The following is a 12,605-nucleotide window of genomic DNA, read 5'->3' as shown; positions in this document are numbered from 1 at the left end:
ATTTGCTGTTCGGTTGGCGTCATGCCTGATGTTGCTATATCACGCAATTAATTGACATAATATGTGATCTTATCAATCCTTTGCGTTTGGGATCATCCAGTAGAACGGTATAGACGACTTAACCTTTTCGCTCGATGACGATACTTTAGGCCCAGTGTTGCTGATTTCGGATGTGAATCAAAGCAAACACTTTATCGTTCGGCTGGAACAACCGTTGCTTGGAACCGTGCTTCTGGTTGTTCTGCTTGTTTTGATTCTCGTTCACCAAAGTTGGTTGAGGTCTGGAACGCTTCATCAAATCGAATTTGATGCAAATTTTCCGACCCAGGAGAGCTTCAGTAGGAGATTTGTTCTGTGGAAGAAATGCGTTCAGAGTGTACCTGTAGGTTTCGAGGAAAGTCAGCAACGCTTTCCCCATCTTGAGGATAGCTCGTTCGAGTGTGTCGACGAAACGCTCTGCTTGACCATTGCACTGAGGATGACAAGCTGGAGTTCTCACGTGCTTGATTCCATATTTTTGACACATCTTGGCGAAAAGTTCGGTTGTGAACTGGGTACCGTTGCCAGTGACGATAGAATGTGGACATCCGAAACGGGAAATACATTCACGAACTTCCGTTGTTGAGGGGGTTGTGTTGTTGGTTGCTAAAATATCTGGCCATTTGAAACATGCGTTTATAATAACCAGATAGAATTTACCTCGGAGAGGACCAGCGTAATTCAAATGTAGACGAGTCCACGGTTCCGTTGGAATTGGCCAGGAAGAGAGCGTTGATTTCACGAGAGCTTTTGCTGCTATGGCACAACTGGAATATTTTCGAACAAAATCTTCAATATCGCAGTCTATGTAAGGCCAATAGTCGTAGCTTCTCGCAATCGATTTCTTTCGTTGCATACCTGGGTGACCCGACCTGCTTACTGCGTATGTCGGTTTCAAGTTGTATGCTAGCGATCACGTATTTAGTCTTCAACTGGCTTGGAATGTTGTCCAATCAACCTGGATAAGACTCTAAATGTCCGAAGCTTGTAACCATGTGAAAGTTACTGTTCAAGATTACTAAGATTAGGTCGCGGTAACATTAAATGCCGAGGAAGTGCTAGTGATTCAGTAGAGAGTGAAACGGACCAGCCTTTAGACCTCGAATATCCCGGACGCAGCCCAGCAGCATAAAAGTGACATTCAGGGGCTAGCATGCAACAGAAGGCAGCATAAGCGTGCTATAATGGAGCAGGGCCGCAGTAAGGAAGAAAGGATCACGGAGCAAGAGGCAAGAGAAAGGGTCAGCAACACAGGGAGGGGCGATCATCGGTGGGGTATGAGGGGCATTGTTCTGGTCCAAAATGGCCATCTCATGGTGCAACGCTGAGAACGAAAGGTTGAATGCTAGTCGTTTTATCTAAGCTAATAATACCATCGCTTACGCTGTTACAAGAAGCATAGTAAGGCGCAGTAAGCCAAACAGCAGTTCGCACCGGGAAAACCTAATTCAAGTGCGCGTGAAAAACCGGCCAGGTAATCTTATAACCCCGTGGATATCTATATACCCGACCTGATGCCATTTTGCTTCCCTCTACTGTTCACCACGACCCCGAGGTTTATTTCGACACTTCTACCGCTCGTGTTCCTCCAAAATCCTACAAAGGCCTACCAGAAGTGCCTCCGAGGAACCCTAGGAGGCCGCCGTAGCCACTTATTATTTACATAGTATTCCGTCTCACGACATAACTTGACGAACATAATTCCTAAAATTCACTCGGTTCATAGCAACCGTTCTCCAATTTCTCGGGCACCCCACGTTCGCCAGATCACGCTCCACTTGGTCTAACCACCTCGCTCGTTGCGCCCCCGCTCGTCTTGTTCCTACCGGATTCGTAGCGAACACCTGTTTTGCAGGACAGTCGTCCGGCATTCTCGCAACATGTCCAGCCCAGCGTATCCGGCCAGCTTTCACCACCTTCTGGATACTGGGTTCGCCGTAGAGTCGCGCGAGCTCGTGGTTCATCCTTCGCCTCCACACTCCGTTCTCCTGTACGCCGCCAAAGATGGTTCTTAACACTCGTCGCTCGAATACTCCGAGTGTACGCAGGTCCTCCTCGAGCAATATCCATGTCTCGTGCCCGTAGAGAACAACCGGTCTAATAAGCGTCATATACAGGTTACACTTCGTACGAGGGCAAAGTCTTCTCGACCGCAGTTGCTTGTGGAGTCCATAGTAGGCACGACTTCCGCTGATAATTCGCCTCCGGATCTCACGGCTGGTGTCATTGTCTGCGGTCACCAGTGAGCCGAGATAGACAAAGTCTTCGACTATCTCCAGCTCGTCGCCGTCGATCATGACCTTGTTATTACTGGACAAGCGGGTTCGGTCGGTCTCGGATCCGCAGGCCAGCATGTACTTCGTCTTGGACGCATTAATCATCAACCCAATCCTTCCTGCTTCGCGTTTCAGTTTGCGGTAGATCTCCTCCACCGCCGCAGATGATCTGCCGACTATATCAATGTCATCGGCAAAGCAGATAAGTTGACTGGATCTGTTGAAAATCGTGCCCCGCATTTCGCCCACCGCTCGTCGAATAACACCTTCTAGCGCCACGTTGAACATCATGCAGGATAGACCATCACCTTGTCGAAGCCCCCTGCGCGATTCGAATGAACTCGACAATTCACCCGAAATCCGCACACAGCACTGCGTTCCATCCATCGTCGCCTTGATCAGTCTGATTAGCTTCCCGGAAAAGCCGTTCTCGTCCATGATTTTCCATAGCTCGTTACGGTCGATCGTGTCGTATGCGGCTTTGAAGTCGATGAATAGATGATGCGTAGGGACTTGGTGTTCACGGCATTTTTTGGAGGATTTGCCGTAATGTGAATATCTGGTCCGTCGTAGACCGTCCCTCCATGAAGCCGGCCTGATGACTTCCCACGAATCTGTTTGCTTGTGGCGTGAGGCGGCGGAGTAGGATTCGGGACAACACTTTGTAGGCGGCATTGAGGACAGTGATCGCTCGGTAGTTCTCACAGTCCAATTTGTCGCCCTTCTTGTAGATGGGGCATATTACCCCCTCCTTCCACTCCTCCGGTAGCTGTTCTATGTCCCAGATCCGGACTATCAACCGGAGTAGGCAATCGGCCAACCTGTCCGGGCCCATTTTGATGAGTTCAGCTGCGATGCCATCCTTCCCAGCCGACTTGTTTCTATTCAGCTGGCGAATGGCTTCCTTAACTTCACTCGTCGTTGGGAGTGGCTCCTCTTCGTCGTTGGCTACGCCGGCGATGTACCTTCCCCCATCGTCTTGATCTCCTGCATGTGCGCCGTTCAGGTGTTCATCGAAGTGCTGCTTCCACCTTTTGATCACCTCACGATTGTCCGTCAGGATACCCCCGTCCTTATCCCGGCACATTTCGGCTTGCGGCACGAAGCCTTTGCGGGATGCGTTGAGTTTCTGATAGAACTTTCGTGTTTCTTGGGAACGATGCAGCTGCTCCAGCTCCTCGAGCTCCTCCTCCTCCAGGCGGCGCTTTTTCTCCTGGAAAAGTCGGACTCGCTGCCTCTTCCGCTGTCGGTGATTTTCCACATTTCGACGGATGCCTCTTTGCACTACTGCCGCCCGCGCGGCATTCTCTTCGTCCATCACCCTCCTACACTCCTCGTCGAACCAGTCGTTCCGTCGAGATCGCTCCACATAACCGATGACGTTCTCCGCAGCACTGTTGATGGCTGTTTTGATGGTATCCCAACAGTCCTCGAGAGGGGCTTCGTCAAGCTCGCCCTCTGCCGGCAGCGCTGCTTCGACCGATTGCGCGTAGTCTGCCGCGACCTCAGGTTGCTTCAGTCGCGCGATATTTAACCGAGGCGGGCGCCGGTTTCGCGTGTTGTTCACTACGGAGAGTTTTGGGCGCATCTTCACCATCACCAGATAATGGTCCGACTCGATGTTGGCGCCCCGACAGGATCTGACGTCGATGATGTCCGAAAAGTGCCGGCTGTCGATCAAAACGTGGTCGATCTGTGATTGAGTTTGGTACGGTGATCTCCAGGTGTACTTGTGTGGGAGGCGGTGCTGAAAAAAGGTACTACGTACGGCCATTCGTTTGGAGGCGGCGAAATCAATGAGTCTGAGGCCGTTTTCGTTGGTCAGCTGGTGCGCGCTGAACCTTCCAATTGTCGGTTTAAATTCCTCCTCCTGGCCGACCTGAGCATTGAAATCCCCGATGACGATCTTGATATCATGTTTTGGGCAACGGTCGTATTCACGCTCCAGCTGCGCGTAGAATTCGTCTTTGTCGTCACCGGTACTTCCGAGGTGAGGGCTGTGCACGTTGATGATGCTGATGTTGAAGAACCGGCCCTTGATTCTCAACCGGCACATTCGTGAGTTGATCGGCCACCACCCGATCACGCGCTTTTGCATCTTTCCCATCACTATAAAAGCTGTTCCAAGCTCGTGTGTGTTGCCGCAGCTCTGGTAGATGGCACGACCATCTGGATACGTTCGTACCGTGGAGCCCTTCCAGCACACCTCCTGCAGCGCTACGATGTCGAATTTGCGGCTCTTCAATTCGTTGGAGAGCACGTGGGTACTGCCCACAAAATTTAGAGATCGGCAGTTCCATGTTCCAAGTTTCCAATCGCTAGTCCCTTTTCGTCGCGTGGGTCTTTGCCGATTTCCATCCGAAATTTGTTGTTCGTTATTCGTTGCTTATGTTTTTTAGTAGTCACAGGCTCGCAAGGCCCGCAGCTAACCCCACTATCTCGCAGGAGGACCGTCGTGATGTTGCTGTTTTGGGTCCCGAACACCACCAGGACGTTGTTGCACTCCGCACGCCGCCCCTAACATGGAGAACAGACGCGTACGAAGCCCCCTAACTCATTCTGCATGCGACCAAAGCATCCACCGGGGTTGGGTACCCGATCTCCGCTAAGGTTGCTCGCACCCCAGCTAGTACCACGGGGAGGTAGAGAATCGGAGTTGCAGACAAGAGGTGATATGACCACTACCCGAAGGTTGGGTGTATGGGGTCTCGAGTTGCACATTGTCTACTTCACTAGCCACTAGCCGTAGCCACTTGGTAAGCTCCAACCGCCGTGCCGGAGTCCGGCACCACGAACCCACCTAAGCCACGAGTGTACTTCCGCCAACAACTACGAGGAGACACGGAACACCCGACGGTGTATGAAGGGGTAAACCGAAGAAGAAGTGCCCTAAGCAGTAAAGTAAGGTAGGAGAGTCTTGCACAGTCACTAAGGGGATACTTAGAAAATTGTCGACAAGTCGGAATAAAGGTTGGCTAGCGAAGCTCGATATTGAATTTACTAGCGTTTCCTTGTAGTTTTTAATTTGCGAAAAGCCGACCCTGAGGCGTCTGAAGGGGAGTCTTAGTAGTTCTGGGAAGTAGCCAACCCACGGAACGAGTGCCCACCGTTGTACTCTACTTGCTGTGTGGACCGGCACACCTTTATTGGATCCAAAAATACCAAGAAGAGACTTGTGATGGGAGTGGAGGGTAAAATGCCGACCAAAAATCATACGGTGGAACTTTGTGCAGGCAGAAATAAGGGCCGATCCTTCCTTTTCGCCTTGGGAGTAGTATTTCTCAGCGCTTTTGAGTGTTCGAGAAGCGTGACTAACTGCCTTGATGGAACCATCGGGAAAACGGTGCAGTAGAACAGCACCAATTCCGTACTGTGACGCGTCAGCTGCTACAATCATCTCCAGTTTGGGATTGTAGTGGTTTCTTGAATTTTTCAAACAACTTTTGAAAATCTTCTGACCAGTTTCACTTGACTTCTTGGACCTGGACCTGACGAATTTAATAGTTGATTGCTCCAAGAAACGAACGTAAAGTTTAAACATCTTTGGGGGGGGGGGCATGTCGATGACAGCTTTGACCTTCGATGGATCAAGACGGATTCCTGCAACGTCAATTATGAAACCAAGATACTTTATTTGTTGCATAAAGAAAGTACTTTTCTCGATTTTCAGATGGAAACCAAACTCTTTGATGCGACCTAGCAACCACTCGATTTCCGAAATGTGGCAGCCCAAAATGTCACTTGCCACGATGATGTTGTCGAGATATCCGCTTGTGTCTTCCAAATCAGCGATCATCTTGTCGACAATATGTTGAAATTTTTCAGGTGCAGTTTTTACCCCCGGAGAAAGTCGGTTGAACTGAAACAGACCTTTGTATGTCTTTATTGTCAGCAGCTTTTTGGAAAATTTGCAAACAGCTTTTTGGCAAATTTGCAACAAACTTGAAGATAAGCGTTCGACAAATCGATTTGCGAGAAAAACTTTTTGCCGGCCAACTTCGCGAATATTTATGTCTTGTGGAAGCGGAAGTGGATGTTGGTTCGGGATAAGTGCTTCATTTAAGCCTGTAGAATAGTCGGCACAAATCCCCACTTTGCCGCTGGGTTTGCGCACAGCAACAATTGGAGCGGCCATTTCTGCATACGAAATCGGTGTGATGATGCCCAGATTTTGAAGTCGCTCGAGCTCTTCTTCAATCTTGGCGGTTGATGCGTATTGAACCGGACGTTTCTGTCGGAATACTGGTTTGGTATCAGACTTGACTGTTAAGGAAACCTTCTTCTTTGAAAAAAGTCCCAGCTGTTCACTGAAAACGTAAACGAATTTCTTTTGAAGGCAATCGACTAACTGAGCACCTTGAGGGTAGCATTTAGTAGAAATCTGGGGACACACCGTGTTGAACGGCACGTCCCAGTGACTACATAGCTCAATCCATTCAACACCGAACATATTGAGACCGTTTGCGTTGGAGACAAAACATCTGAAGCTTAACAGCTGTACCGTTGAGGTCCGCTTGAACAAATTTCCGTTTGGTTGCGATGTTCACCTGGTTGATGGAGTTTATTCCTTGGGCTTGGGCTTTGGTCGCTTCGAAACAGGCACAATATCTATCTTTATGCCCAATCTGTTTACAAGTTTTGCAATCATGTGTTTTATATCGGCATTGTAGGGTTGGAGCTTTCGATTCTTGACAGTAAAGACGTTCGGATGTCGGCATCTTTACAGGAACTAAAGCCACACACGAAAAGCAAACATTTGAACTGATCGGCTTCAATTTCAGACAGCTTAAATTCTTCACATCTTTCGTTGACGATACATGTGTTAGTCGTCAAATTGGTTTTTCTGGAGCTGGAGACATTAGTATCGCAGATTGAAAAGAGATGTATGACGGCCAAAGATGGAATTAAGTGTGTTGACCGTCTCAGCAAGCGTCACCTCTTTTGATTTCTTCGGAAGTATGTAGTTCACATATTTCTTATGAGCTACAGTGCTAAAGTTTCGGAGAAGGAGCTAAACTTTAGCAGGATCGTCCAGGTTTCGTGCGTTTTCTTCACAAAAGTCCTCGTATTTCGCAAACCATGCTTCGAATGTAACTCCGGCTTCCGGATCGTAACTGAATTCGTGGATTTCGCTTCCGATCACAAATTCGTTCTGGCTCTGCCTGCGTGGATCTTCCGGATTCTGATGACCGTTTTGTTGACTGGATCCTTTGCCTGTAGTTTGAGCTGGAACGTTTTGTTGCCGGGTAAATTCTTCGAGCATTCGGGTTTGATCCTCGAGTATCCGCAGAAGACTAGTTTCAAACTCTGGAGACATCTTGACTGATTGAGTGGATTCTTGAATTCTCGTCGCCAAAAACTATTGTGTCTTGTAAATTAAACACTGTTCTCTTCAATAGCTTAATAACGATTTTATTAAACAGGACATAGTAAGAAGTGAAAACCATGGATTGCCTAGATTTACCGAATTCCAGTCGGAAACGGGTTTTATCGGAAATTTTTTAGTTTTCATGAGAAAATATCTTACTTGATGTTCCCGCGCTGATCCACCAGTGCATAGGGCCGTGGTAAACGACCTCCACTGTTGACGATCCGGAGCCAGCGTCTTCACTTGGTCCCAGGCAAGACTCTCGTCGACAGTTCGTATTTCGGCGGCTAGGCTTCGACGCCACGAGTTTCTGGATCTGCCTCTTCTTCTCATATTTCCGCATAGTGTGCACAATCGATTTCCACTTACGTACCCGAATCTTGATTTCGAGCACCTTTTGATGACACCGACGATGTAGTTCCTCATTTGTAATAATATCAGTTGAAAAATTTTCACGCGTTTTCGAGATATTTTGATTTTAACAACACAATACATTAACTCGCTCGAGACCGATTGCACACCAGGTATGAAATTATGAATCCTATTCGATTCGAGATACTCGCTTCGAGTTTTAACTCGAATCGAATTAGAATCGGTATCACGTATCTCGTTCGAGTTCTAAATTTTAACATACTAGGTTTCGAGTAAACTGGATAGTAGATCATCTCGAAACGTTCCATTCGAATCAAGCTTGTTCAAGATCTGCCCCAGGTGTGCAATGCAAGTTTATGCCGTTAACAAAAAAATCCTTCATTGTGAGTATATAATAGCTGGGAAAAATGAATGTAGAATCCGTAAAGCTTAGGAAAAAAAGCTTCGTTTGAAATGAGCGAACCACAAAATAAAACCCTTAAATTCTTTTATCTTAGCTGCCAGACGTGCCGAGAACTGATGTGTCCATTACCAGGAGGCTCAAATTGAGTTTTTTGGTGTGGGGGAGTGTGGCGGGCCATTAAGGAATACAAAAAAAAAAAAAAACAAAAAACAAAAAAAAACAAAAAAAACCCCTTCATCCTTCCAACAACCAAATTTTTTTTTCAGTAAATTTTTTATCTACTCTCTTTTTTTTACAGAGAAAGCTCTTTTTTCAGTAAATTTTATACTACTCTCTGGAGCCACCTCCAAAAACTGTTTTTTTTTTTCCTTCAGCTATTCTTAACGGGGTTTGAAGCTTAGTTTTCTTTGAGTTCAAATAGTGATTAAATAAATTTCTTGATGTGAATCTTCAAGTTAAACTGAGTTTTGGTATTTCAGATAATCTACTAATGATGTGGACGCCCAACGAAAGAAAAATCCAGAAGTCAAACAATGGAATTGGAACGAGATTGATTCGTTTCGAGAAAAGTTTGTAACACTATCAGTATTTCTTTTATTATTTTTTTATTTAATTCTTCGTTCAATTCACAGATGAAATTTCCAAAATATCGCTGTCGGAAAACTTACGAGAATATTGCTTGAATACAACAATTCATGGTCTCAAATATGCGGGAACAGTTAGCCTGTCAATCGTTGAGCGGTAAAATGTAACAGCATCTCAAGAAACAAAATTCATTTTACATTCGCTTTTAGAGGTTTTTTCATCGTCTCGTTCTTCCTGGTGGTCACGCTGTCGATCTACTTCATTAGCAATGTTTATCAGAAGTGGCAATCGACGCCGATCATCATCGGACTGAATCCGATCGCGACCAACATTAAGGACATTCCCTTTCCGGCCGTGACAATCTGCAACATGAACCAAGCTCGCCGATGGGCTGCCGAGCGAGTCAAACCTAACAGCTTGGAGCAGGACGTTCTCAATAGTATCTGTTCTCTTGACGGGGAGTTCAACACGAGCAGCTACGTAGGAAAATGGTCCAATGTGCGGAAGATGTTGCTCAGCTCGACGCAGCCCTGCGATCAGATGTTGCAGGGCTGTCGCTATGCGCAGAAGATTCAAAAGTGTATGCACATGTTTCAGCCGGTGCTAACCGACGAGGGGCTTTGCTGTACGTTCAATAGCGTCGATCAGGCTCACATGCTGCAGCATGAGGATAAGGCGAACGCTTATATTCCCGAGGCGGATAATCCCTTTGAGCCTATCGAGTGGACTCCGGAAGGAGGATTTGTGGGGTCGATCACGAACGCGAGCTTTCCAAGGAATATTGCTGGTAAGTGAAATACTCCTAGCATTCTTCCTAAATATTTGGTAGGAAGAAAAATATACCAAATAACCTAGTAATGCGAGAACTGAACTTTTCAGAATTTTCCATTAAGGTGATTGTCGGTCTTGGATCAATCTTTGGAAGATCCAACTTTTCAGGTTTCCGGTTTTCGGATCGATATTTAAGCACGAAATAAATCGATTAGATTAGATTCGAATTCAGTTTTGATTACCGATTTATCGAAACTAGTCGATATAGGCACATACAGAACAATTAGAAGAAAATTGATAAGAATTTTCGCAAGAGATTACACTACCATCTATCGGTGGTATTGCCTACCAATCAGCTATGTACATAAAAACTGATCTAGGTAGCCTACGATATTCTGATGTTACCAAAAAATGTAAACAAAAAAAGAATTCATTTGTTCTGAAATTTGTTTCACAATTTGCTTGTTTAAAGCGTGATCAGGACGGTTTAAATCATTGAAGATCAAATAACAACAAATCTAGGAGTTGAGAAGTGTCCTGTTTGAAACCGAAGGTGATACGGAGATTCCAGAAATTTGAATGAACGATAACGGAAGATGAAAAAAAACAGAAACCCTCAGAGCAAATTTTCTGGCATCGGATTGATGCATCAATGTGTTTTTAAAATCAACACCATAACAATCATCCAACGAGAAAAACAAATTACAGTAATAGCAACGCAATACTCTAATCTTATGTCAGGTTGTGAAGTAAATTGTATTAAAAAAATGTAGAAACCACCATTCATAAGCGAAACTCTTCAAAAAAGGGTATTTTTTCATATATTCAAAGATTACATGTGTGAAAAATTTCTTATTCTCATTATTTCGGTGAGCTGTTTCAGTAACATCGCATACCAGGTGTTAAACTTTTCGAAATCGATATTTTTGCATATTCTACGAGCTGTGATTGCGATCCCTTTTTGCTGCAGGATTTTCTCTCTTGTTAATTCAACTTCAATTCTTAGTAAACAGTATGTACGTTAGCTGTTGGCATAGGAAAATACACAATGTAGCTTTTCTGGAGCCATCCCAAGAACCTGTTTCGGAGTTTATTTTTTAAATTAAGTATTGAAAAGATGTACATATTCGGATTTTCTTAAAATATTTACAACATGGTTTGGCATTCCATGGATGATCACTTCTTTTTGGGAAACATTTAAGGTACACCGGGGTAAGTGTGGACGATGGCTATTAAAACAACACTGTGCACTATTTTTTCAAACTTTTGATGCAGAATGTTCAATTTACTTGTAATCTATCCAATAACTGTGAAAAAGATACGATTCAGATAATAACGGATGTTTACAGCGACTTTTTCAGAATTTTCTATTTTCAACTACGATGTCGAGTTGATGTCAGGGTGGCCAGCGAGTTTCCATTTCCAAATTCCCGGTTTTTTCCCGGTATTCCCGAATGAGATTTTATGATTTCCCTCGTTTCAAAATGCGCAAATAAATATGTCCATCAGGTTTTTTTACCAAAACTGAAGATATATTTATGGAAGTTGAATGTAAAAGTGTGAGAGGATTTAATTCTTTTTAGTTCAATCTTGAAACTCAAAGTTTATTCGAATTATGGTGATCGTAATACGGTAGGAAAATAAATCTAGTTGTCCGAACCTAAACCGAAAATTGTTACTTTCTTTAATTATTTCATACCATCTTCGTTTTTTATAAGAAAAACTGTTATATTTTTATTATTCGCATGGATAAATCATAGTTTTGATATGATGCCATATAATACTTTTAAAATTTCAAGTTAAAATTCTAAATTTTTCTATTGAAATCTACTGTCTGATATTCTGATATTTTTCTGCTAAAGCTCTTAAAACAGATTCAGATTAATCTTATTTATGATAAGCAATCCGATATTTTATTTCGGTTCTCATATTGAATATTGAATCATGTTTTTATTTGGATACCTTTAACATTTTTATTAGAATGCGCTGAGTTCTAGATTATATGTCCTATCTCAAAAATGCTCGTTATTATTCGATTTTTTATGTAATGTAAACAAGAATCACACAAAACTTATTTTCTTGTTACATCTTCTGTCTTTTGTACGTTCACCAATTAACCGAATAAAATGGTGGCATCTTTTTTTCTGACATTTTTCCTGCATGGGACAATTCCCGATTTTCAAAAGTTAAAATTGAGCTAAATATTAAAAGAAAATATTTTCGAAACTAAAAAAAAATTTCGAGGTCGAGGATTTTGATTTCTGAATTTATGTTTTAAACAATTTTTTTGTGTTGTAGTACATAAAACGCAAACAATATATTTGTTTTTTTTTTTAGAATATTTTTTCAATGTTTTATCAATCAAATGAAAATTTAAAGTATGGTTATGATTATTTTTGATTTTTAAAATGATAAATTGAAAACAGCTGAAAATAAGTAAAGTCACGTAAAAAAAATTCTCATTGTTCAATCTATTCAAAAACTACCTACCATTGATCATTAGATTTTTGTAAAAATAGCTTTTCAGTAACTTTGTCGACCGTACGACTTCATGGCTGAATAGCTGAATTCATATCTCTCGTTAAACGTTCTGTTAAAATTAATTTTTTTTTCATCAAGTAATCCGATATTTTAGTCGGACTCTTCAAAAAGTGCAGAATGGTAAAAATCTTAAATTAATTAACGCTATAAAACGCACAGTTGTGAAACGTTTATTTAATTCAAAAACATATTCATATTCACTCAAGTGCACAATATGCTTGAGCTTAGAAAAAAGCTAAGTTTGTGGTCG

The 12,605-nt window shown here is 43.5% G+C and overlaps 1 protein-coding gene across 1 annotated transcript in view; it reads left to right on the top strand.

Moving 5' to 3' along the window:
- LOC129757573 (pickpocket protein 28-like) overlaps nt 1–12,605 on the top strand; it is a 29,116-nt gene that overhangs the window by 12,444 nt on the left and 4,067 nt on the right. The window contains exons 2-4 of the mRNA XM_055754847.1: nt 8,938–9,027; nt 9,091–9,199; nt 9,253–9,830. Coding sequence (XP_055610822.1) covers nt 8,949–9,027; nt 9,091–9,199; nt 9,253–9,830 — 766 coding nt within the window. The 5' untranslated portion in view covers nt 8,938–8,948. The remainder of the gene's footprint in view (nt 1–8,937; nt 9,028–9,090; nt 9,200–9,252; nt 9,831–12,605) is intronic.

This window comes from Uranotaenia lowii, chromosome 3 (assembly GCF_029784155.1).
Source record: "Uranotaenia lowii strain MFRU-FL chromosome 3, ASM2978415v1, whole genome shotgun sequence".
NCBI classification, from domain to species: domain Eukaryota; kingdom Metazoa; phylum Arthropoda; class Insecta; order Diptera; family Culicidae; genus Uranotaenia; species Uranotaenia lowii.
Note: the sequence above shows the minus strand (reverse complement) of the source record. Positions and strands in the feature narration are given on the sequence as shown.